Consider the following 27,810-nt stretch of genomic DNA (forward strand, 5'->3'; position numbering starts at 1 on the left):
GATTCCTAAAGAGATGACAGCTAATATAATTGTTAAAAAGGGGTAATTGTTACCCTAGTACAAATTTCATTAGAATTCAAGTTGGAGACAAATATTCAAGTTTCTATCCTAACTTCTCCCTGTCCCCCAGTACCCTGCCCCACCTGGGCAGTAATCATTCCCTTTAGCAGTAATCACTCCCTCAAGCTACTCCAACTACCCAATGTCTAGACTACTTATTTCCCGCAAAGTAAGGGCAACTTTCAGTTTGGTTTTTTTTTTTTAGAGATAAAATTGTTTGAGTCATAATTTTCTTGGGAGCAGGCAGTGACTGTGAGTCCAAGGTTTTTTCCCCCTTGTAAAAACCCTATAATTATCTCTGATTTGCACAAAACATGCCTACCAGCCATTCAATAACTCTGAATAGTAAAGAGCATCTGGCTGCAAGAGGCCCCTCCCCTGGGCTCTCCTACATTTTTGGCCAGTCAGAGACAATGGTTGAACCACAGGATGATCTCATTCAGCCCCACCTGCCAGCAGGATCCGTGTACTACGTACCCCTGCCGGGTCTGAGCAGCCCTTGGCCTTGCCATCGGGAAGTATTCTGCCTCACTGTCTTATATGATGAGCAAGAAGACCCTTTTTAACTGAATTTTCTCCTCCAGTGCCGTTGGCTCACTTTCAGCATAACTCCCTCGCTCTCAGGTCCTGTTTTTGCAGCTCAGCAGTCCTGATTTTTGCAGGGTAGGTTGGGGAGGGAGATGGATATGAGCAAAAGATTGAATTCCTTTTTGTTTTGTTCTTGGCAGGCAGTACTTGCCACACTACTCCACTTCCTGCTCTCGTGCGCACACCTACCCTGATGATGCAGCCTTCACTGGATATCAAACCATTTATGTCTTTTCCAGTGGACAGTAGTTCTGCTGTTGGGCTCTTTCCAAATTTTAACACAGTGAGTAAATGCACTTTTCTTTTATTTGTGTCCTCCCCGATTCCTTTCATTACAGTTGTGAATAGGTAGTAGACGTAGTCTGTTTCCAAAGTGTGTAATTTTAGACCTTATTTTGGTTACGCTGATCAGCTGTATTATGGAAGACAATCCTCCCATGGGAGTGGGTCCAAACAAAAGCCAACATATTTATTTTACAAATATTTCCCCAAGCGACTTTTCACTTTTGTCTTTGAGCAATTTTGTAGACTTCAGTGGCTTGAGAACCCATATTATATCTGGGGTGCTATTCAAATGCTCAATATAGAGATAGTAAGCCATGCTGATGTTTTTTTCCCCTACTTCTGGGAAAAAAAAAAAAAAAGAAACCATATGCTTTGACTACCTAGATACACTTTTATTTGGGATGTATTTTGGGTCTTATACAAACAGAATTTTTATTGGGAAGGTATTGTGGGTTATGCAAATGTGAGTTTATTATTAAAAAAACTCATTTTACATCTACGTATCAATTGTGCGATATTTTGGCATTCCCTTGAAAACGTACAATAAGTATTAGTGCCTCACCTATAATTGCCAATGTTCTTCACTCAGGTCAGCTGAAAGACATTTTGGAGGCATGCCAGGTGGAGCTTGACACTTTTCACCAATAAAATTCAGCCTAAATTCAGCCCACAGCCCAATGCTAAGCTTGTAGGAAGAGAAACGGTTAAACAGCTCAGGTGATTGTATGAATTATTTCTTTAGTCAATAAATGCAATCAGTTGGGGCATGATGGTCTATAGGAGTGATACAGCATTATAGAAGCTGCCGTCATCAAGCAAAAGAATTGCATTATCCACACCACCAGACAGTGGGCATCTGAAGTACTGCCAAATGTTCCCTTTTGCAAACTTATCTTCTGTACGAAGTGAAACAGAAAGAGGATTTTTCCTCAAGGGCTGTAAATAGAATCTGCTGACAGAACTTCGGTCAGGGCTTAGTGTTGCAAGGTAATTAGGGGGTAGGGAGGGGGCCAGCCAACTTTTTAAGGAGCCCTGACTTTGACTTAATGAATAAACAGTTGAATGTCTTTGTCTTTTCTGGGTTTTTCAAAGACAAGTCAAACAGAAAAAAAAGAAAAAGAAAAAGAAAGAAAGAAAGGCATAAACAGGTGAGCAGCGTTTCTAGAGCAGCGAAGCAGCTCAGTGAGAGAAGTCATGCCCGCCCGGATCACATGAATCCATCAGGCGTGACCACCCAAAACTCAACGTGCCATTTCAGAGAACTTGAACTCAAGTGTGCCTGTTTAATCCTCTACCGAAATGTGGGTGATACATTCCAAACATAACTGAATTAAGCTACTCGTCTTCAAACACTTACTAGGTGTTTGTATTTTGATTAATGTGTATTTGGGAGACAGCATTTTTAGCCACAGCTGGGGTCTGGCCACTGTCAGGAAGCAGCACTGATGATGTGGGGAGACATGAATGGCTCCTACTGTAGTTCATTGTTTTTAACACAAATAATAATACATGGATACTTACTTCAAAGATTCGAATAAAACATTAACGTTCAAAGCAAAATGTGTGAGTCACCATTACCTGTCCCTGTGTACAAGTTTATTCCCTTTGTTAGAGGAAAGTACCCTATATCCATCCCTCTCTCCCCCTTCTAGAAGTATGTTATGTGCATACTTAACAGGAACCTGATCACTGTTGTCTTTTTACAGCTGCGATGGGATGATCCGCACTATTCTCTAAGTTACTTTTTTCTTTTTTTTTCTAAGTTACTTTTTTCAACTATCAAGATGCCTTGTGTGTGTGTATATATATAATATATATATTATATATATATATCTGTTTTTAAAAGCTTTAAGAAAAGGAAAGAGTGTCTTCATAATTTTTTTTAGATAAAAATTCAGTATCATAATGGTTTGCTAATGTTGTATAGCTGGTAGATACACTCACTGGCCTTTTTGTTTGTTTATAGCAACTATATGAAATATTTGAGAAAATGCAAAGAATAATTCTAATAAAAATTAATTTTTTTCCTTCTTGGAAGAAAATAAAAGTGTAATTTTCACATGAAAATACTCTTGGTTAAGGAGAAGAATATAGCAAAGAATTACATGAAATAATCATTTTACTCTCTATATTATATTAGATTATATTATATCCAAGCCATTCGGTGAAGGGAGAACACATCTCGTAGTATACTAAAAATTAAATCATTGCAAGTAGGATCCTCTATCATCTGGTAAATAAATGAATTTTTAGGATCATTGGGTTACCTATGATTTTGCACTGAGTTACCATTTGGATTACTCTAAACCTTTTCCTATAGACTTTTCTATCCCAGTGTCTAAATCGTCTAGTAGATTTCCTAGGACAACTTCATAAAAGTCATTGTCTACATTTTTCTAGAAAAACATTTTTATATCACTAATAATAATTATACTATAGATATGTGATGTTTTATATCCCTCAAAGAACACAAGTCTTAGAGCATTTTAGTAGACCATGTCATTTCCACTGTCTAGAGGAGGAGAGAGAATTAGTAAAGAAAGAACTGACACTTGAATTAGAATCTCCTACCTTAAGGGGCACCTGGCTGACTCAGGCAGTTTGCATCTACTCTTGATCTTAGGTTTGTAAGTTTGAGCCCCCTCCCGTTGGGTAGAGATTACTTAAAAATAAAATCTTTTTAAAAAAATCTCCTAACTTTCAAACTCGTGTTCTGGGTCATCAATGCCTTTGGTTCTTTTGGTCCATGTTACCTACCACATCACTCCATATGAACAAAGCTCAATGAGAAATCTTTCATGTTCTTCTCTGGAAGTATGGCAGGCAATTTTCAACAGAATCGTTAAGTAGGGAGAGGAAAGAATTTTTTGAAAATGTAAAATGGACCTCTACAAACAGTATCTCTGAGGCAGAATATATTTTTAAAAGTTAAAATTTCTTGTTAGCAAATTTTAAAGGTATTCTCTATTCAAGAGTCCACTTATTCTTTGAAAAGTAAGGTGAATGCCATTATAATCACTTTACTTTTAACCAAGGATAACATTAGCAAATATAAGAAATAAGAAGTATTTTAATTCATCATTATTATCAGAAGACTAGAAACACTGTATTCCAATACCATATCGACAGTTTGGGAATTTTGAGGTTTTGTTTTAAGTGGATTTTTAAAATACCTATAAAGTAACAGTTTCCTTCTGTTTTTGCAGTGGAGTATGATAATGTTACATGAGAATTATAGCAAGACTGAAAAATGGGATTCTGTCATATTCCGAAAAAGAATACATGCTTCTTCTGTACTAAATTGTACACAATGAAGAGATAAGCTTCACATTCTTCATTCAGTGGCTGTCTTGCCTTCTACTCCACAACTGACAGAATCTCTCTCACTGATTATATGTGAACCATAAGCATATAATTCAAGACACAGTCCAAGCAGACATCCAAAGAGGGAAGTCTGGAGTTTAGGGAGGATGGAGTTTGGGTCACTGAGAATTTATGGTGGGCTCTAGGTCAAAGATGGAGAACGATGATATGAACTCTGCCCTCCAGCAGTTTTATCTTACCAAGGGGCTGTTTTGAGACAATTATAGGTAAAAGACTCTGCAAACCAAAACCTAAGTTTTTAAAGATCTCAACTTTTCTATCTATAGCCTAATAGGGCTTCTTCACCTGACTACCCACTAAGGCTCCCTCACTCCCACCACGGCCTCCCACCTTCAACTCTTTGTTGTTCAGAGCCCAACTTAGGTATCACCTCCCACACATAAAGTTTTCTGTGACCTTCAAGTCTGAATCAAGCGCCAGGCCTCTGTATTTCCAAAGTACTCCCAGATTACCTCTGTGATGGCAGTTGTCACACCATAATCCCATGACCTGATTACTGTATTCGCTAGAATGCCAGATCCTGGAGAGCAGGGCCTATAGCTTGTTCATCTTCCTATGCCTGGTGGCCCAGGACCTCAATAAAACCTTTCTGATGGGAAGGAGAAACAGAGGGAGGAAAGCACCCCAGTTTTTTGTTTTCAGTGTACATGCTTCGCCACCCAGCAAAGGAAATACCAACATTTCTGAGCCCTTTCTAAGCACAAGGCGATAAGCCCAGGTGTTTACTTTTTTTTTTGTTTTCCTGAGAACTGTCGTCTTTTTTTCACCCATGTGCAATACTTATTTACTACCTTTTCTGCAGCTATAGTTCCAGCTTTCTCTGTGTGGATGGTGTGGAAGCTTTGCAAAAATCTCTTACATTTCTTATCTTTGGTCCTATTCTTAAGTGCGGCTAGTTTAAAGGGAAACTTACTCATTCCTGGATTTTATTGAAAATATATGCACTGAAGAGTACTGGGTTTGAGGAAGAGGATAAACAAAATAAACAGACAAAAATACTTTAGTGCCCAAGAAACTTAAAAGAAATTGAATAAAAGACTGGAAAAGGCAAGATAACAAAACCCAAGAAATATAGGCAAAGTGAAAATAGTAACAACTTCATAGTGTTAAAGAAAAGCCAGAAAGAATGATTTTTTGGTAACCCAATAGAGCTATTTTCACCATTTTATTTTTCACTTTATTTAAATTCACCAAATGCCTCATAGTCATCCTTTAATTACTATACATAATGTTTTGGTAGGTACCAGATTATACACAATTGTTTCTTTTATTAGAATTAGAATTTCTCATGTCCTTTACTATGGTTTCAATCTTTATCTTCATTCAATGCAGATAATACTTGGTGTTTAATATTTGGTGTTTAACAACCAGGGTAGTACTTGGTGCTTAGTTAACTGTAAGAAGAGACAGCTTCAGAATTGAAATAAATTGCATACTTAGCAGGGTGGATAGCATCAGCTTAGTATGATAAAATAAGGCCATGGGCGCCAGCGATCTCAGTCAGTTAAGTGTCTGCCTTTGGCTCAGGTCATGAGCTCAGCGTCCAGAAATCAAGTCCTGCATCTGACTCTCTACTCAGAGGGGAGTCTGCTTCTCCTTCTCCCTCTGCCTGTCCTCCCCTTGCTTGTGCTCTCTCTCTCTAATGATGAAATAAAACCTTTAAAAATAAAATAAAGTAAGTCCCTTTAGAAGATATATCTACATACTGTTATGGACAAAATATTTGTGTCCTCTTTCCCAAATTCAAATTTTAGAGCCCTAACACCTGCAGATAGTATTCAGAGATGGGGTCTTTGAGAGTTATTTAGGGTTAGATGAGGTCATGAGTGTGAGGCCCTCCTATTGGGATTAGTGCACTTAGGAGGAGAGACCACAGAAAGCTTCTTGTGTCTCCATCATGTGCAGGCATAGTGAGAACGCAGCCATCTGCAAGCCAGGAAGAGAGCTCTCACCAGAATCTAATGATGCTGGGACATTGATCTCAGCTGCCACGATCATGATCAAATCTATGTCTGCTGTTCAAGCCACCCAGTCTATGGTATTTCATTACGGCAGCCCGAACAAACTAAGACTGTTATCCAACCTATATATTGTATGTGATAATAAGTAGGTTAAGTTTCAACAGCCACATATGGGGAACATGAACAGATGTATTTGCGTGACCCTCTGGAGCTATAGATATGATCCAGAGTAACCTTGAGACGACAGTCACCTATCAATTTCTCTGCTAATCGGCAGGTACTTCCCATGTTTACTATTTCAGATGTCTTCCTGAGTCCTGCCTTGTTTTTGCAACTGCTCCGGGCGCAATAGAGGTCACTGCTGCTTTATTGTAAGAGGCTCAGCAATCTTAGTTCTGTGAAAAATAATCTGATTTTTACTACATCCCTTGAAATTCATTTTTCCTGACACATAAACAAATATGTGGAAAAGAATAAAGATTATTTCTGAGTATAAAATGCAAAATCACTATATGACTCTGAATCATCCGTGAAAATCTGTGAGATGATCTGTATGTCTACTATTTTTCATTTTAAACTCTTTGAGATTCTGGATTATTCATAGTTTGACAATTTCAATGAATATTTAAAATGTTTCTTGTACCAAAAATAATAATATAATTACAATATATTTATCAAGGAGGTACAAAATAAAGAAACTGAGAATCAAAATCATACTTACTTCACAATTAATTCATACCATGTGTCTCATGAGATGTCACTGTAAGGAAACCTGAAGTGAGCCAAAACGTTTAACTTTTTAATCTGTCTTTAATACCTTTGCTACCTAATGAAGTTTTTATTTAAACATTTGGATACATACTTCCCTTTTACTTGATTTTTTCTTTAATTTGATTTAAATACAATACTTTACCTCTGCTAATGCACTTAGTTGTGAATTTTTGCTATTTGAGGCTTCTTTTTTACTCTTATAATGATTTGCTGTCATTAAGAAGTTATATATTCCTTGTTTCCTAGGATATTAATATGTACAGCTACTTGAAATGATACATTTATCCAAAAGAAAAAAAAGTAAAATAGAGATAAAATAAAATAAATAAAAATAACATAAAAAAGAGGATAGGGTTGAATTTTTATTTTCATGATTATGCTTAAGATATATTGAAGGACCTTACTCTTCTATGTGTCCTAAAGAAATGTATATTAAAATATGCCAACTTGAAATTTTCCATGGTTACTGAAATTTCTTTGGAGATGATGGTCTGTTATTGGATTTTAAAAAGCCAACAGCAACCCCCTAGGTCATTAGAAAAAAAAAAAAATGTATAGGAATTCATCTTTGAAATGCAGGACAAAACTAATGAAGATTTTTATACAAATATTTAAGCAGAGATTCCTGCCTGGAATTTTTTTCATCCCTATTCAATATGACAGAGAAAAAGAAAAAGTATGTAAATATTACCTGGGAGAGAAAAAATACTACATAGTGACCATCTGTACTATTGTCTCCCTCTTCTCTTCAAACTACAAATGTATCTTTTAAAATTTGTCATATCCTTTGCCTTATCAAGGTTTGCCTATTACAGACTTTGTGTTTAGATCTCCTTTTCTCTACGTAATATTGAAATCCCTTTAGAATATGTGGGTATTATTTAATGGTATGTATGTGTGCATGTGTGTGTGCATGTGTATTTATATAATGTATGGTCATACACCTTCTCTCTCCCCAAATAAATTATTTGTGCATGGCATCTAGGAAAAGGCATTCATTCACAACCTCTTACTGAATGTCCTCACATGCCAGTCATTGTGCTAAGAAAGGGGTTATAACGAATAAGAATCTGCTCACTGTCTGACATTACTACTTCCTCTTGTGTAATTCACCATAATATAATAGAGAATACTGTTCATAATCAATAGTCAGTTCAGTTGATTAAGCTGCCAAGAAACACAGATTAAGACTTTGATGGGCCCTTATGCAGTAAAGGAACACAAGGTTTGAGAAGCCTATGAAAAGAGGCATCTGTAGTTCCCCCATGCTCTGTCCTCTCGAATGTCTATTTCATTATCCCAGTCTCAACCTCGCATGGCTCTGGAGCCTCATCTTTAGTGCTAGAGTTTCAAGGATTATGTGTACTTGGAGGGCACATGAGATTTTCTGGCGAGACAGGTCTTCAGTCTTGGCACTATCCCAGGTCAGCATTTTTCAAGAGCAGAGTCAACTTGGAAAAAGTGTCTCTGTCAGGCCATCTTCTTAAAATAATTTACCATCTTCTTAAAATAATTTACCTTGTTCTTACCAGTTAATTCAAAGAAGAAACCAACAATAGCCTTGTTCTTAGTTTCTCTCAGTGACCAATTCTTCATGTGCCAGTGGTCAAGTAAGGTAGCTTCATAAATATAAGAAGTAGCAAAATATTATTGTGCAAAACATTCCTACAGCCCAAAAAGTTATTTCTAAATTGATCAATCTATAAACATTAATTGATGGTGCTGTTTTCTGAAAAACTTTTATCAAAAATTTGGGAATCCAGCCAATAGCACAGACTGTGTGCTCCCCTCGCCCCCCGCCCAGGTTCTTATATTCAGAATTAGGTTTCAAATCACTTTTGGGGAAGGAAAAACATGTTTTGGAATCTTCCAATCCCTTTACTTTCAGAATTGTCATTGAGGGTGTTAAAGAAGAATTGGAGTGCTATTGAGCAATCTGTGAAATTTCAACATCTTTGTGGAACCACATAGGAATCTTGGAAAAATACTTTTTTTCACAGATTTAGCTGTCAATTTGATTTTTATACCTTCCTTTTTATGTTCTGATGCTTAAAATAGGATGGGAAAAACTTAAATTATATGAACAACACCTTATTTTCATGGAATTCTAGTATCAGAAGGTTTTAGCATATTTTAAAGATATTCTACAATTAATTCTTTTAACATACCCACATATGAAAATAGGCTACATGTGTCATTGTTGCACCCTTTTTGCAAAATGGAAGATTGAAGAATATAATCCAGTCTTCACACTTCTTCCAGTAAACAGCTCTGCCACTGAAAAGGAAAAAAAGCTAAGTATCAGACAAGCAAGAGCAGTCTCCATCCTGACATAACTTGAATTGAAATGTGTCTATTTCTAACAGGTTATTCAAGTAGTACATACTTTTTAAAATACCCAATAAATCCTTGCGGGACCTAAAGTCAGATTGAAAAACTCTCCTTTGCAGTGTGTTTTATTTTTTTAATTTAATTTTTTAAGATTTTATTTTTAAGTAATCTGTATACCTAACATGGGGTTTGAACCCATCACCCCAAGATCAAGAGTGGCATAATGTATCATTTGAGCCAGCTGGGCATCCCTGCAGTGTGTTCTATTTAGAAGATAGAATTGTCTCGTCAGTCTCATCCTTTTTTCTTATTGTGAGCAGTTTCTGCAACCAAATAAAGATCTGAGTGTTGTAGTAGAAAAGATAGCTGATGTCTTTCACAGGTTTATGATTTACAATAATTTTAGGTGTATATAAAGTCTGCAATAATTAAAAATATGTTTCTGGGTCTAATTTAATTGATTTTTTTATATAGATACCAAATATCCACAATATGTAAATTGATTCTTTGTCATAATAGTATCAAACCTCCAAAAACTTCATTTCCCAAAAATGAGCTGAAGTTATTAGATGCTGAAATTATTAGTAATAGCTACTATCACATGGTATATACTTAATTTTCAACTTTTGAAGTACTTAGCTTCTAAAGAGGTAGTAGCATTTACTTAGTCACTCATTCATCTGTCATATCCCACCTCCTCCCCAAAGCCACTTGGAACGTTCTTTCTGATCTCAGAGAGGTAATTCTGCTTGCATTGTTCCAATGTAAGCCTCTAACAGTCCTACATGGTCTTGACTGTGCTTCATGCCCCCTAGAGAAGCAGGAATCAGAATGGAGGAGGGAAGAAGGGAGAGTGATCTAGTGCACTGGGAAGGGAAGGGGCACTGGACTGGGAGCCATGACACCAGTATCTACATTCATTTTCTTTGATCTTGAGAAAGTCATTTAGTTCTACTTTTCCTTATTTTACAACTAGAGTTAATATATGTTCATAACCCTTATCATTATATCATGAAAATTTGGGCTTATTTTGCTTATGGAGGATTGAGGATATGACTGAATATTTAGAAAACTTCTGAAATGTAGTGTGAGTTCTGTGAAAAAAATCATAACTATAAAACATATCACCGTATTATTTCTCCCATTCAAGTACTAACCAGGCCTGACCCTGCTTTACAATATTATTTCTTTAAAGATTTTATTCTGAAGTAGTCCCCACTCAGTGTGGGGCTAGAACTCACAACCCCAAGATGAAGTCTCATGCTCTCTGGACTGAGCCACCAGGCATGCCAGCGTATCACCTTATTGTTGTCTTGAACAATTCAGTTTCTATGAATACCAAATGAGATCATGTTTAAGAAAGTACACTTAAAATAGCAAAGCTCGATTTTTATAAATAAAATTAATATTCTTATTAATATGTCTATTCCCTTTATCTCATCTTCCTAGCCAATTGCCTTAAATAAACCAAGTTATATTTATCACTGGGGCTGGTTTTGTGCATTCGAGCAATCCTAATTCAGGTAGATGCTAAGGATATATACATGGCTAAGACCATGTATATATTGACTTTAAGACATTTATACTGTTTAAAGTAGTTCTGCCCGCTACTAAGCAGGTACTCTATTTGTTAGCGGAATGAGTTAGTAGTAGGGCATGCTTAAAGATCAGAATTACCTGGCTGTCTAAAAGCAATGAAGAGAGGCTACAGCTGAATTTGAAGCAGGGCTGGGGAGAGGGTATAGAACAAAGGCGAGAAATAACCACACTGGTTTGACTGAATTCCATTTTGCCAGTTTACCTTCAATAATATTAGGTTATGATAAAGATATTTCGAACCTGAAAGCCGTCCACTTATGCAACATTGTCACTGACTACTAACATGTAACAGTGTTTTCTGTTTTATTTTAAAATATAGTCGACTGGATGGGTCAGTCAGTTAAGCGTCTGCTTTCAGCTCAGGTCATGATCCCAGGAGCCTGGGATCCAACCCTGCACTGGGCTCCCAGCTTAGCAAAGTGTCTGCTTCTCCCTTTCTGTCTCCCTCTGCCTCTCCCCCTGCCTATGTTTGTACTTTCTCTTCCAAATAAATAAATAGAATCTTTTAAAAATAAAATAAAATACAGTTGACTTCCAAACATATTATATATATGTATATTATACATATATACACATATAATATATATGTATATAATATATACATATAGTATATATACTATAATATATACATATATACAGTATATTTAGTATATAATATATACATATATACACATATCTTATTCTCACATTCTTTCAACTAGCAATAGTTAACATAAAAATTATGTTAACATAACAATTAAAAAAGATTCTATTAAAGATTATATTTAAAAAGATTTATATATAGTATATATATACTTTTATATTATATATTTATATATACTTTATATAGATTTATATATAGTATACTATATATAGTATACTATATATAGTATGTATAATATATATTATTATATATACTATGTATAGTATATAGTATATATAATATATGTATATGTATATATTATATATATACCAATTATGTTAACATAACAATTAAAAAAGATTTTAAACCCATTCATAGAAGCCAATATATTAAATTATCCTTCATGTATTGATAATGGAAATGTATTCTAAAAATTCTTTGGACTTCTGCTGGAGATCTCCATTTACCCTGCCTCCCCTTTTCTCCTGAATTTCAGTTGCCAGTTGTATAAGAAGGACCCACTTAACCTGTGTTCTGAGCAGTGACATCTAACTGTAGATTTGATGCTTACTCAAAAAGAGATGAGTAGTTTTATATCCTACCCCAAAATATTAAATAGACATGAACAGTATGCACATATGTATGAAAACTATTTTTTTTCTCAGAGAAAACAAATATCAGAACAAGTAAAACCTTAAAAATTATAAAAGCTGAGATAATCATAGTTACGGAGCTATTAGGAACAGCAGAGAAATATATCCATCTTTAAACCTCTAGGAGGAGAAAAAAGGTTTAAAACAGTTATATTTTCAATCAATTCCTTCATAAAAGAACTCTCTGGAAAAACAGCCTGTAGCATACAGCTCATCACTCCTTGTGCAATCAGACTTCCCATTGTCTTCAGAGGGAGAGCTGCTGCCTCACAGGCCTGGCCCCTTTAATGGATGAGTAGCTTCTGAAGAAGCATTGTGACATCCAGAGGTGCAGGTCTTTGAAGCGACAGTTCTGCGGAGCCATCAGTTCTTCACAGAGCAAGAGTTATATCAGAATTTCCTGGGAATCGGTCATCACAGGAAATTATCAGCAATTCATGGACTTTCCTTTTTGCGTTTGCTTCGGCCTTAAGGGTAATCACAAAAGATTATAGTCTCCATTTCAGCTTTCATATCACTGAAATATTATTCTCTGCCGAGAGCATGACTGATTTCCAGAGGCCAGCTTTTAACCCCAGCTTCAGGAGGCCAGTGGCACTGCAGTGGTTAGAGAACTGCCAACAATCGTTCTCGTGATATTGTTTGTTGTGTGGCAGAAATCTGGTGACTCCTAGATAATTATACAAAACCTTTCAAATAGAGTGACATATGAACTTCTTGTGTTTTACATAGAGGTATTTGTCCAATTTTAGTAAAAGTGTTAAATGTTGAGGGAGGCAAAAAGGGTGAATAAAAATTCCAAATGAGTGTTATGAAGACTTTGAAGGTGCCAAGCATCCCAATAGGTTGAATTTCCAAATGGGAAACAGAAACATTTAGAAACATTTCTAAAAATCTTCATAAGGAGTAGATAGATTATAAATACAAATGGCTTTTGCTCCATAACATTCGAACTTTTTATGAATGTTCCTGAGGGATTCTATATTTCCTAACAACTCGCTACGTGGTGCATGTAGGTGTTTCTCCATTGCTTGACTAGAGGATTTTGATGAGATATCCATGGCCAAAATATGAGCAAGCTAGACACATTTTTAATGTGATGATTTCATTTACTGTATTCATTTTCTTCCTTTAGATGTTGCTGTATTCAGAATATACAGAGGCAGAAAGGGCTTTATGTATATTTGAAACAAATTTGGTGGATAAAATAGTTTCACCTGCCAGTGACTGCATTTCCTTAAAAAACTCAGAGAAGAAGAAAGACAGTTCAGTTCAGACTACTTTTAGTTTGAACTGTAGCCTCCTTGCAGTCACCTAAAAATAATTATAAATTAAATGGATAAATGTTAAATGTCAAGCTGTACCGTTAACAGAGCCTTATTCAATAAAGCAATTATCACTGCAGAGAACAGAGTGAGGCATATAATACTGAAGCTCTTTATTTTACTTTACAAGTATGGTAGGTACATTTTGTATAATATAAATGCAGACTTGAACCAAAAATCTTTATTTGCTGGAAGAGTATACACATATACATCCATATAAAAAGGCAGCAACAAGATAAATATATGACGTAAAATATTTTTGATGTCACTTGTCCACAAAACCATCCAGGGACTACTTTCCTAATAAAAGTCCTAGAATGTTAAGTATGACAAAAAAGCTTGTAAGGAGAAGGACCAGTAGAATCAATATTGATGTAGTCATGACGTCTTTGGATGGCAGTCACGGAATAGGGAGGGAGGGTGCCTGACTGGCTCAGTTGGAAGAGTGAGCAACTCTTGACCTCAGGATTGTGGGTTTGGGCCTCACACTGGGTGTAGAGATGACATCAATAAATTAATTACAAAAAGAAAAGGAATCAGGGAGAGATAAAATACAAGATGCCAGTTAAAGTTAAATTTCAGATAAACAACAAATTGTTTTTAGTATAAGAATATCCTATACAATGTTTGGCACATATGTTTACTTAAAAAAATGATTTGTTGTTTATCTGAAATTCAGCTTTAACTGGGCATCTTATACTTTTATTTGTAAATCTGGTGACTGTAGCAAGAGATCTGGGTTCTGGGCTTAGCTGAAGGGTTTCAAGCAAGTCACTAAAATTCTCCAAATCTTTTCTCATTCTCAAGTGAGGAAGCTGGACTAAAATCGGGCCGGTGGGTGTGGGGCCTGGCCTACCAGTTGTAACCAGCATCATTTTCAGTGTTTATTGTTTTCAATTAGGATGACTTTGGTGGGGGGGTTCAGAAGCTCAGACTGAAATTAAAAATTTAAAAACCAGTTTGAAAACATAGATGATCTCTGACATTTTACCACTGTGTAATGAGAGTATGCTATGGAGAGAAGGAACCTGAGATGCTCAGGACTGGAACACTTGTCTTGCCTTGAGCCTTGTCAGTCCTCAACTGTCAGCTTTCTTCTTAGCGCAAGGGTAAGAAACATGGTCCTGCATCTGGGGAAAAAACATTTCATTTCCACTTTGCTTCGCAGAATAAAGAATACATCCAAACAGGCCCGGGTTTCCGCTTGCACTTCTTCTTGCCTGGTGGGGTTTTCTTTTCATCTTCTACCTTTTTAATTTGTGTCACGGACCTGTTTTGCTTCACCATCAGGATCTATCTGATTCGTTACCCAACAGCCTTTCAAACTCAGCTTTGACAGAATGGTTTTGAGAGGATGTCAGTTAATGCATCCTTGCTGTTTGGGAGGTGTATTGATTTTTAAATCAAGAAAGCTCAGTGCTTTCCTAGTGTCTAAGGAAGCCTATGTAACTTTTTTTTTTTTAAGACTGTTTACCAGAACACAGGCAAACATATTCTTACTTACTTGTATTTAGAGACTTTGTACCAATAACTTTTTTTAAAGATTTCTTTTATTTATTTGACAGAGACAGAGGGATCACAAGTAGGCAGAGAGAGAGGAGGAAGCAGGCTCCCTGCCGAGCAGAGAGCCTGATATGGGGCTCTATCCCAGGACCCTGAGATCATGAACTGAGCCAAAGGCAGAGGCTTTAACCCACTGAGCCACCCAGGCGCCCCTGGACCAATAACTTTTAAAGCTACATCATAAGTATCCGCAAGTAGTCTTTGGTTACTGGTATGGCATTATTTTCCTCCTAAAGTACGGAGAATTCTTTTTTTTTTTTAAGGTATTTTTCAGACTTCCTTTTGGCACTGAATTTTATGTTATGGAAATTTAATCTTGAAGACAAAGTTTTGGAGGCAGTTTTCCAGTCACTATTTTAAAAACAAAAAGAAAGGTCAAGAACAAAGTGCCTGTCTTCTATCTCAGATATTAGCCGGTCCTTCCAAACTGCAGGATGGATGTACTATGATGTACTACAGAATAATTGCTTCTCATGATCTTCTCATGATCTATCCTTAGCTGAATCTCTATCTTCTTGAGTATTTTGCATCTATTGAAAAATTGTTCTTCAGTCCATATTCCTGATACAATTTTTTTTTTATTTCACCCTGAGAAGACACAATACTAAATAACACAGGAAACAGCTGACCTATGTAGTTTAGATTCTCTTGGTGAATCCAGTTCCTGTTCCCAACACTCTGAAGCATGTACTCTAGCTTTGTTAGTGGGACTTTTTTGGGGAACAGGGGGTGACATAGTTCACTGTCAACTATGCATATCTTGGGCTGTTTTTTAAATATGACTATACCTTATTGAGTAAGGTAGTACTTACCTTTGGACTACCTTTGGAGGTAGTAACTTTCCCACAAGGAAAAATGTATTCATAGGATTTATCATTTTATTTCTTCTTTGCTATTAAAATTCATAGTAGAGTTAAATTCTTGTTAGTTTCCTAAAAGATTCCACATAGTTTTCATTTTTCTTAAAAATTTTCTGAATTTTTTTTGCATTCTCTCATGAGGACATCTAACATTTTCATAAGAAATTTTTTGCTATCTTGTCTTTGACAGATGTTATAGATCTTTCATATCTGTATGCATCCATTGGCCAAAAAATATTATAGTCATAGGAAAGCAACTCTTTTTTTTTTAAAGATTTTATTTATTTATTTGACAGAGAGAGAGAGAAAAAAAAGAGAGAGGCAGAGGGAGAGAGAGAAGCAGGCTCCCCACTGAGGAGGGAGCCCCACGCAAGGCTATGATCCCGGGATGCTGGATCATGATCTGAGCCGAAGGCAGACGCTTAACGGACTGAACCACCCAGGCAACCCAGAACATCAAATCTTGAAGATAAAAGAAAAAGCTTTCAAGAACTTTCTTCCCATCTTGATGGGAAAACACCACTCTCTCTCTCTCAGTGGTTTCCAGTCACATCTAAACATTTGCTTTGTTTAAGAATGGAAACAAAGAAAGAAAAGCATTGGGTTTTCTTAGGATATAAAATTCAGCTCATTACCTTATTTCTTTTTCCCTATGTTGAAAGCAGCAGTTAGAATTGGACTACAGAGTGGTCTGGGCTTCCCTAATAAATCACATTAACCGAATAGACATTTCAAAATGCATTGTTTAACCTGAATATGGGTAATATGCCATTGAATTTTTTAGCTGACTCGTCTGTTGTTTGAATAGGAACATCAACACCCAAAACTGTTGGGTGTGTACCTGTTTGTGTGTCCACGCAGTGAGGTCTGAGTGAACCTTCAGTTAAGTCTCCTACCCACTGCAGACGTAAATTGAAAGTCTTATTTGTTAAACTGAGCTTTTTGAAATGCTCTTTGATGTGGCTTCTTAAATTAGCCAATGGCATAACTACAGCGTTGCTGCATCGCTCTTAATCCCTGGTAGCATGGAAAATCACCAGGCATGTGGAGCCGCCAGTAAAATGGAACATTTTACATTTGTACTGACCATATTTGTTACATACAAGGATCTACTGTCAGAATTAGACGTGCGGCTTCAGTAAGGTACACAGGTCTAATCTTGTGGTGTCTCCCATTAACAAAATAACTACTGTCTAAAAAATACCTTAAAATTTCTTCCTTTTCCTCAGAATAGTTTTTAAATTATCTGTCAAAAGCGTTCAACTGGTTTTCCACTAAAGAGAGGGAAGTGGTGAAACCACCCATTCATTAGCTTTTTGCTTTTTTCTTTTACCATTTGGTAACTTTTTGAAGTTCTTAACGTATTAAACTTGAAAAACATTATTTTCTTAGAGTATCTTCATAAGTGTTAGATCATGGACCAATTCTACTTATGTAAAGAACAAGAGAGGTAGCTTGTACTCATTTTGCTATTCACTAACTACCAGACCAACCACACTGCACAGAAACCGGCTTGGAAGGTTTCCATGTGAGAGAATATCTAGCACGTAGCACTCCTCTTCAGACAACTTCCAAAATGCAGGTCACTTTCTCCTTGAGGTTAGGACGATCATGGGAATTCTGACATCCATTTGTTATCTGGTACTTGTCAGTTGAAGAACATCCACTATGGGAATCTCACAGGCCACTTTGAAAGCTGAGGAACATGCTCCTTACTTGCACAAGTTGTACAATTCGGAATTTGGTATCAAATTTTTCCTAAATCATGGAATAGTGTCATTGCTTTTATGTTTTTTGTATGGTTTTACATGTAGAAGTATCTGAATCACAGTTGTGTCAAGACAACCAAAATGTTTTTAGGAATTATCTGTGGTAAAATGTGGGTTTTTTTTTTTTTTCCCGTTCTCCTGATTTTCTCTTAAGTACTTAAACACTCTGAAAATACCTTATTTATTACTTTAGATTTATAGGTATCCTCAAATACAATGTTGTAATTTTTTTTTGAAGGCTTGTTCTTCATTTTATGTCCAGTTCCTAAGACACTGAATGATAGCCACTTGATAAACTTTTGTTACATCAATGAATTTTCAAGAAAATATAGTTTGTTCAAATTGAAAATCATGCATTTATAAAAGTGTGATGTGTTGGGAAAGGAGCAAAAATTTCCAAGTACTGAATAGTCTAAGTTGATATGAAACAACCTCTAAAAACATTGCATCCTTTACTATCAGAGTGATCTAGAAAGTGGACAATATTTTATGGCAGAAACATACATCTCTTAACATTCTATGTTTCTTTTTATTCTTCCAAAAATAAAAACAAGATGAATTTCTCCAAAAACCACTGGAAAATGCAGTTCAGTTTTTCTTTCCAAATAGATCCTCAAAATAGATCACCGGGTGTTTTTCCTTACTTAGTCATCCTTTTTGTCAATGGAAATGCAATCTCGTTTGATGAATCTCAGAACTTTTCAAAGAGGGCCTGACAATATGGAATTTGATTGAAAGATGTCAAACCTTCTAAATTTATTTAAACAAAAAAAGGGGGTGGATGAAAGGCCAATCTGTACTCTGACTGGCTGCTTCAGATCTCTGGGATGAGGCCACTCATATTTTTCTAGAGACTATTGACACCCCAAAGGAGACTCTGGAAAGAGAACCTGGAATCCCATCTCATTTCTGCAGGAATCACTGCTAATACTTATATTATATTATATACTTATATTATATGTATTATATATATAATATATATATTATACTTATATTATATAATACTTAATACTGCTAATTGTTAACCAGCCTCAAAATACTGAACAGCCTACCATATTTTGATAAAATAGTAGTAGTAATAGTAATAGCTTTATTGGGTTGGAGATAAAGATATAATGTGGCCTGTTGCTTATTATTTCCCTAAGTGTGTGTTATCTTACTTTAGCCTTTATACCAGTTCTGAATGACTGGTTAAACTCCTAGAAGAGGAATGGTATCCCATTGTTATCAGGACACAGGGGATTCGATGAGCAAGTCGCAACCAAGGTGTGGTTCTAGCACAGAGCTGGAAACCCGTTAGGGAAGCACCTTTCCAGACATACGGCTCCCCGCTGAATCAACAACCTGTGGAGAGAGTGGCGGGCCATTTGTCTTCCTTACCATGACAGTGATGGCATCCATGTGGACCCCTGTCAGGGTGTTCTGGGTAGGAGAAGCCATATCGGTGTGGCAAGTCTATGCTTGTACACATTCCAGATGCAAAAATGCAGGTCTCATGGTCGCGTGCAATTCCAGTGTAATGTTCCATGCGGTTTACTTTTATTGAGCCTTCTTATTTGAAATCCAAAACCATACAAAGCTGTGTGGTTGAGGTGTTGTTGCCAATAATGCGCAATTGTTTCTACCTCTTGATCTTTGAGAAAAGAAATGGGTCTTTGTGATAGCTGTGTCTGGTCTCTATTTCAGTTTGTGAGGATTTGAAAAAAGTAAAACAATAATGTTAAGGCATGGGGTCAGAGTGCTTAAATATGAAAAAGGCAAAACCTTTTTTTGAAGTAACTCAGAGAGATACTACTCTTCAATGATGTAGCTATCACTTTTAAATGTGTCACTTTCTGAACATTTGAAGTTTTCATGGGACACTGTGGTCACATTCCTTTCTATAAGTCTGATATTGAAAAAGGAAGAGATGAAAAAATAGTCATTCTTTTTGTACTACTGTAATTTGCTAATATTGCACTTTAAAAAGTAATGCTTTGCCAAACTTCCAGAGAGCCCTGAGTCACCAGGGTTTAGTCGTCAAGGTCCTCTTTGCAGTAAATCAAGGGCAGGTGCAAATGCTGACCGTCCCCGGCTGCATGTAATCTCTAAGTAGTCCCTCTCTTAGGTGTTTTATTCTGTGCGCAAGCCCAGCTGTTACAATGGGGAGAGAGGACAGGACATCCCCAGTGCTTATTTCTGGCTCTCCTTAACTTGCACAAGAAGAAATGGGCTGATTCTAAGAGTGACGAAAATGGATCAGAAAGAGAAAAACCCAGACTCACCTCTCCAGGAAACTTACTTAAGTATCAAGTGGGTCTTACGTGTAGTTGGACGAGGCAACTCCCCTCCAGGCTGCGGAGGAGCTAGAAACATCCATCCTTTCTTCAGATCTCATCCCCCCATCCCCCTCAGCAGAGCCGCAGGCACTACCCGTCATCAGGCTCAGTGCTCCTTTTGCAGGGAACAGTGGGGAGAGACTCTACCTGAGTTTGAATCCTGGCTTCAGACCTTCTGACTCAGGGGTGACAAGCTATTGAAACTCTCAAAGCCTTTGAGTCTTCATTTGTAAAGGAGGATAAAGATCATATCTGCCTTGGGTGACTGTGGAGACGACACAAAATAATCCCTTAGTATAATTCCTGGCACATAGTAAGAGCTCCGTAAATCGAAGCTGCTCTTATGATGTTTGTTATTGTTATTCCACAGCTAAAAAAGGAATGGAAAAGACCAACACCCCCTGGGAGGATCACACATTGACGTCACTGGTAAAGGGAGGGTCCTCGGTGCTTAAAATGTGAGAAAATCAGAAAAGGGAGAAAAAGCCCAAAGTAGAGGGGAGGCAAAGGAGACACACCTCCAAGTGCTTTCTCAGGCCTGTTATTTTGCTTTAAGGTCACTTCTTTTCCCAGCCCCAGTTAAATACAGTTTCTGTTGTCTGTTTTTTCATTGGTTAACTTTCACAATTATAAATATGTCCTTATGTTGGACTCATCCTACACCATCTAGTCTGGAACAATATCTGACATAATAGGCTTCCAGGAATGTCTATGGGATGACTGTTAAACTTTAAACATCAAAAATGTGGTTTCTACCTCCATTTGCTAGAAAAGCTAGTATTGCCCGTTTATTATAAAACAAGTGCTTCCCAAATGCTTTTCAGTACATCGGTTAAAATAGATGACTGAGTTTAAGATGACACTACTCTGTCTTTAAGAATAGTGCAGAAACCTAGCCATTTAGCCACAGAGAAGAAAACCTTGTATTATCCTTCTTGGGCAGTCTCTTTGTTCTTTAATTGGGCGGTGTTCCAACTTGACATCCATTTTATTTTAATTTTTTATTTTTTATAAGCATATAATATATTTTTATCCCCAGGGGTACAGGTCTGTGAATCACCTGGTTTACACACTTCACAGCACTCACCAAAGCACATACCCTTCCCAATGTCCATAACCCCACCCCCCTTCTCCCAACCCCCCTCCCCCCCAGCAACCCTCAGTTTACTCCCATATTTTACTCCAACTTTACACCTAGCCACCCTGGCTGCGAAATCATTTTAAGACTCTTACAAGGATATAAATCAAATTTCAGGCCTCTTGAAAATTACAGAGATCGTCCGAAGTTTGTATTTCTAAGTTCTTTGCCTCGAACCGAAAAATCATCTCGTCTAAAAGCCATTTGATCCCGTAGCCCCTGCACTGGTTTCTCTCCCTACCCCCAGTAGGGTGGCTCCTGCCTTTAGTGAGGTACCTGGCGTTGTTTTTTCCCAGTGGCTCGGTTTTATTTGCAGCTGCATATTTTTATGTGATTGCTTACACTGTGAAGATGTAAATTACTTTCTAGTATGCTCAGTAACACTTTTTAAAAATCCACACAAATTTGTGTTTCCATAATCTTGGTGAATACACCAAGGATACCTGTTTGTTCTTATTCTGATATTGACAATATAATAGATGGTGTGATAAGGCCAGCTTCATTAATTCATTTATAAGTACTATAATATAATAGTTAATTTGTCCATACATAGCCTCCAATTATCTCCTCAATTCCTGGTAATAGCCGCAACCCCATCTTTCATTTTTATTACCTCCCAGTTAATTGCACTAATAGGTTTTGCTTTTCATTTCTACATGATTTTCATTAGAAAAAGTGGCAAGTGTTAACTCTTGCTGCTTTTTGGTTAGTAAGCATTGCAGGCTTTTTAATCAGAGATGAATAAGGAAAATGAATTTTTTAAAACTTTCTTGTAAATGTGCTCGCTAGCCTCAAAATTCCAGATGACTACTTCTAACTTTTACTTTTTTAGAAAAGAAGAGGCTTATTTGGGACCAATAAATTCTGCCAGGTAAGGAATATTGGTAGCTAGAACTACATGGGTTGTTTTTTTGGTTTTTTGTTTTGTTTTGTTTTGTTTTTTTGATGGGGAACGAAAACCTCTCTTATATGAAATTTGATTTTTTAAAATATTTTATTTATTTATTTGACAGACAGAGATCACAGGCAGGCAGAGAGAGAGAGAGAGAGAGAGAGGAGAAAGCAGGCTCCCTGCTGAGCAGAGAGCCCAATGCGGGGCTCGATCCCTGGACCCTGAGATAATGACCTGAGCCGAAGGCAGAGGCTCAACCCACTGAGCCACCCAGACACCCCGAAATTTGATTTTTTTTAAGGAAAAAAAAAAAAGCAAAATTTCTCTAGCATTATTTGCCAATGAATCACAATTTTCTCAGTACATAGATAGCTTTCTTGTGCAATCTGAATGAACATGAGCTAAACAATGAGTATTTACAAGGCACTTGTTCGTTTAAAAGTGATATAAACATTTTAACAGAGATGTTTGAAAACACTTGTTTATTTTTAATAATCAAATGTCTATGAGAAAGCCGACTGACTCTTTAAGAAAACTCTTACTGTGGTTAGTTGCAATATCTCCAATAATTTTTCTGAGTATTCTACATATGAGATCCTTATGATATGTATATATAGTTTTGACTGTATTAAACTGAGTCACATGCATGTATCACAATTTAGGATTTATGAGAATGTTTTTATTCACCCTGTTTTATTTACCCTAAAAATTGGTGATTGAATAAAAGAATTACCATTGACTTAGTTCTACATATCCCATCGTAATTACAGAGAATGGACATGCATTAGTAGAAGAAAAAAATATATATTTATAAATTAACATCATAGTTACTGTTTTCTTCTAACTTGTAGAGTATTGTAGGACTGCTAAGAAAAGTATATAAGATTTTATCGTTTAATACTTTTTTTTAAAGATTTTATTTGTTTATTTGAGAGAGAGAGAGCAGGAACAGGGAAGAAAGGGAGATGCAGGCTTGCCCCTGTGCATGGAGCAAAAGCAGGGCTTTATCCCAGGGCCCTGGGATCATGACCTGAGCAGAAGGTAGAGCCTTAAGCAACGGAGCCACCCAGGTGTCCCTCACTTAATATCTTAAAAAGGGAAAGGTAGAGATCTGAAGACCTTCTCTATATTCTTCCATGTCTGGATCCCACTGAAATGACTCAGGTAACTGTAGTTACTGTGTCACATGGCAAATGCTCCAAATATCAGCTAGATGGTAGCTATTTCAAGGTATCCGCTGAATTGGCAAGTGGAGCGATCTTTTTCAGACAATTTGAGGTTTTCTTTCAACTGAAGTGGGATCCCCAAAATGACATTTGAATAAGAAATGTAATTATAGAATCCTGTGATAAACAGCAGAGAAAGACAAAAGAGATTTAGACGGGGGAGGGGGGAAAAAGTGGATCTTTTCCTGAAATAGCTGTTTAAAAAAAAAAAAAATCAAATGGAAAACAGAGAAAAATCTATTCCAAATGAGAAACATAAAGAATAAAATTTTTACATGATTAGTGATAAATTGTTCAAAGGATAAAATGCAACAAGAATTAATAACAAGGAATGAAGTAAAAGGGCTGTGTTTAGTTAGCTGATTTTATAAGGATGGATAGGATTATGTATATAAGATAGAGAAGCCAGTTCTGGTAAGAGTTTCTTGAAGGAACCTCCTCAGTTCACTTACGGGAGAGCAGACGGCTGGGAGCTTGCCTTTGTACCTGGAGGGCTCATCCACAATTCACCTTTTGGGACAGTTTGCTCCCAGCCTTGGGGACACTAGGGGATTTTTTCAGGCTGATGTGGTGCAAATGTGAGATTTAAGTAGAATAAAGTTGTATTAGGAGCCATTTAAAAAATTATATAAGCAGCTAACAATTTTTTAAATATAAGAGGAATGTTTATATTCCAGGTCATGTTGGAGCTGTCAGCAGATGTCTTGGTTTACTAAAAACATGGAACTAGATTATTTTAGATGAGCCTTTTGCCTGTGTTCGTACATTGTGGTATGGAAACAAGAAGAATATATGCCTTTATTTTAGATAATGAAAGTTTTAATTTTTTTAACGTTAATTTTCAATCTTTTTTAAAATGAGTAATAAGAAAAAAGACATTAACCTATGATTTCATTAATGTTATCACTGTTTTTAGGAAAAGTCAATTTAAAAAGAAAAAGTCAATTTTACTTTGATTTAAAGAAAAAATAAGTGAATAATAATATATGGCTATGGCAAAAATAATGAAAGTGGAATGCAGAAAACTGGTGTTTGGGAAATATTCATATAGTTTTATTCCATGTAGTTCACACATAACCAGCAAGTATTTTTCAGAGCCTGAGAACAGAAAATATCTCAATAAAATTCTCTCGTTTTTTAACTTTGCAAAACAGTGTACTTTTTTTTTCAATCCTGCTCAATATAGTTAGGCTATTTTATTTTTAGCCTCTTCAAACTGCTTTGCCATCTCTAGTAACAATCAGAAAGTATAGTTTCATGTTTTACAAAGGGATGAATGAGACCTAAGTGTATGCATTTGTGAGTAAACTAAAAAAGTGAACTTAAGTTTTATTTTCTGAACTTCTGAGATTTTCTTTGCCTATGGAGAGTTTTTAAAAAAAAAATTCATTAAGTACACTTAATACATCAGTCATGACCTTGAACCAAAGAAATCCCCAGATTTTCCAGTAAGGATATTTTTACATTTGGTAGTTAAACATCATACTCATACAATTTTTTTCTTTTTTTATGTTTTACATTATCACATATAAAATCGACTTTCTGCATGTGTATATAGTTCTAAAAACGCTAACACATGTAAATTTGTGTGACCACCACTACCGTCAGGATATAGAATATCTTACTTCAGAATATGCCCCTCTCCAAATTTTTGTTCTGTATAATGAGAATACATTGTCATGTCATCTCTATTAAACTTGTAGCAAAAAAATAGGTAATACTACTATTTGATAGTTCTGTAATCCACCCCCTTTTCTAATATACTTAGGTTTTAATAGCTACTTTTATACTTTGTTGATTTATACTTCTGATCAAGGATAGTATTCATTTGTCCTCTCTACCAAATCTCATCAACAAATCCAATCCTAAATTCTAACCGCAGGAGATTTCCTACATGATGGAGTCAGTGGATCTGTTCTTGTTCATGTTGCATGTGTTGATAAGTAATGCTTTGTTCATCATCCACATTGTTCTTTGAACTGCCAGTTGTCTGATGTTAATGCTGGAGATTATTTGGAATACGCAAGAGAATCACTGCTCTGTCTCTCTTTTTATAGGCTCTACAAATAGTGTTCTTTCTTTTTCCAAGTATTATCATGGTGTTGTGCCATAGTTTCTCTATGGCTGAGTACTTTCGTCACCATATATTTTTCTGAATATGTATGGAACATGCAAACTAAAGGAAAGAAAGTTATAGGGTATAAGTCAAACTTAAGCTTTTTAAACATTTAGATTCACTTAGCCAACATATAGTACATCATTAGTTTCAGATGTAGTGTCAGTAATTCCTCAGTTGTGTATAACACACAGTGCTCATCACATCACATGCCCTTCTTAAAGTCCATCGCCTTGTTACTCTACCCTCCTTCCACCTCCCCTCCAGCAACTTTCAGTTGGCTTCCTATAGTTAAGACTCTCTCGTGGTTTGTCTCCCTTCTGATGACTTCCCGTTCAGTTTTTCCTCCTTTCTCCTGTGATCCTCTGCGCTGTTTCTTATGTTCCACATATGAGTGAAATCATATGATAATTGTCTTTCTCTGATTGACTTATTTCACTTAGCATAATATCCCTCCAGGTCCATGCACATCAATTAAATGGTAAGTATTCATCCTTTCTGATTACTGAGTACTGTTCCATTGTGTGTGTGTGTGTGTGTGTGTGTGTGTGTGTGCATACCACATCTTTACCCATTCCTCTGTTGATGGACATCTCAGCTCTTTCCACAGTTTGGCTATTTTGGGCCTTTCTGCTATGGATATTGGGGGACAGGTGCTCCTTCAGATCACTACATTTATATCTATGGGGTAAATACCTAGTAGTACAATTGCTGGGTCATAGGGTAACTCTATCTTTAACTTTTTGAAGAACCTCCGTACTGTTTCCCAGAGTGGCTGCACCAGTAGGCATTCCCGCTATCAGTGTAAGAGGGTTCCTCTTTCTCTGCATCCTCACCAACATTTGTTCTTTCTTGTCTTGTTAGGAGTGAGATGGTATCTTATTGTGGTTTTGTAGTATTTCCCTGATGGCAAATGATGTGAAGCATTTTTTCATGTTCCTGTTGGCCATTTGGATGTCTTTTTGGTAAAATGTCTGTTCATATCTTCTGCCCATTTCTCGACTAGATTCTTTGTTTTATGGGCATTGAGTCTGATAAGTTCTTTTTTTTTTTTTAAGATTTTATTTATTTATTTGACAGAGAGCGATCACAAGTAGGCAGAGAAGCAGGCAGAGAGAGAGGAGGAAGCAGGCTCCCCGCTGAGCAGAGAGCCCAATATGGGGCTTGATCCCAGGACCCTGGGATCATGACCTGAGCCAAAGGCAGAGGCTTTAACCCACTGAGCCCCCCAGGTGCCCTGAGTCTGATAAGTTCTTTATGGATCTTGAATACTAGCCCTTTATCTGATATGTCGTTTGCATATATCTTCTCCCATTCTGTAGTTTGCCTTTTAGTTTTGTTGACTGTTTCCTTTGCTGTGCAGAAGGTTTATTCTTGATGAAGTCCCAAAAGTTTATTTTTGCTTCTGTTTCCTTTGCCTTTGGAGACGTGTCTGGCAAGAAGTTGCGGCGGCTCAGGTCACAGAGGTTGTTACCTGCGTTCTTCTCTAGGATTTTGATGGATTCCTGTCTCACATTTAGGTCTTTCATACATTTTGAGTCTATTTTTTTTTTGTGGTATAAGGAAATGGTCCAGTTTCCTTCTTCTGCATGTAGCTGTCCAGTTTTCCCAGCATCATTTATTGAGGAGACTATCCTTTTTCCATTGGATATTCTTTCCTACTGTGTTGAAGATTAGTTGACCATAGAGTTGAGGGTCCATTTCCGAGATCTCTACTCTGTTCCATTGATCTATGCGTCTGTTTTCCTGCCAGCATCATACTGTCTTGATTACAGCTTTGTAATAGAACTTGAAGTCTGGCATTGTGATGTCATGAGCTTTGGGTTTTTTGTTTGTTTTTTTGTTTTTGTTTTTTTTTTAACATTCCTCTGGCTATTCAGGGTCTTTTCTGGTTCCTTACAAACTGGAGAATTATTTGTTCCAGCTAGGTGAAAATTGTCAGTGGTATTTTGATAGGGCTTACACTGAATGTGTAGATTGCTCTGTGTAGCATAGACATTTCAACAATATTTATTCTTGTTTTCTTATTTATTGTTAAACAATATTTATTAATATTGCTCTGGGTGACATAGACATTTTAACAATCCAAAAGCATGAAATGTTTTTCCATTTCTTTGTGTCTTTCTTAATTTCTTTAATAAATGTTCTGTAGTTTTTAGAGTACACATCATTTACCTCTTTGGTTAGGTTTATTCCTAGGTATCCTGTGGTTTTTGGTACAAATGGGATCAGCTCCTTAATTTCTTTCTTCTGTCTCATTGTTAGTGTATAGAAATAGAGCTGATTATTTTGCATTGATTTTATATCCTGCCATGTTGCTGATTTGCTGTATGAGTTCTAGCAATTTTG

General features: G+C 36.5%; 1 protein-coding gene across 14 annotated transcripts in view; it reads left to right on the plus strand.

Annotated features, from left to right (window-relative positions):
• ZNF385B (zinc finger protein 385B) overlaps positions 1 to 27,810 on the plus strand; it is a 408,464-nt gene that overhangs the window by 317,648 nt on the left and 63,006 nt on the right. For 11 of the 14 annotated variants that reach the window (XM_082689365.1, XM_082689373.1, XM_082689371.1 and 8 more), the window contains 2 exons: positions 789 to 931; positions 22,060 to 22,098. The exons of 1 other annotated variant lie outside the window; for it this stretch is intronic. In XM_082689365.1, coding sequence (XP_082545491.1) covers positions 789 to 931; positions 22,060 to 22,098 — 182 coding nt within the window. Of the gene's footprint in view, positions 1 to 531; positions 685 to 788; positions 932 to 22,059; positions 22,099 to 27,810 lie in introns of those variants that run through there. 2 more of the 14 variants (XM_082689367.1, XM_082689372.1) reach the window with 2 other exon arrangements.

The sequence above is a fragment of the Mustela nivalis genome (genome assembly GCF_964662115.1).
Source record: "Mustela nivalis genome assembly, chromosome: 11".
Lineage (NCBI taxonomy): Eukaryota > Metazoa > Chordata > Mammalia > Carnivora > Mustelidae > Mustela > Mustela nivalis.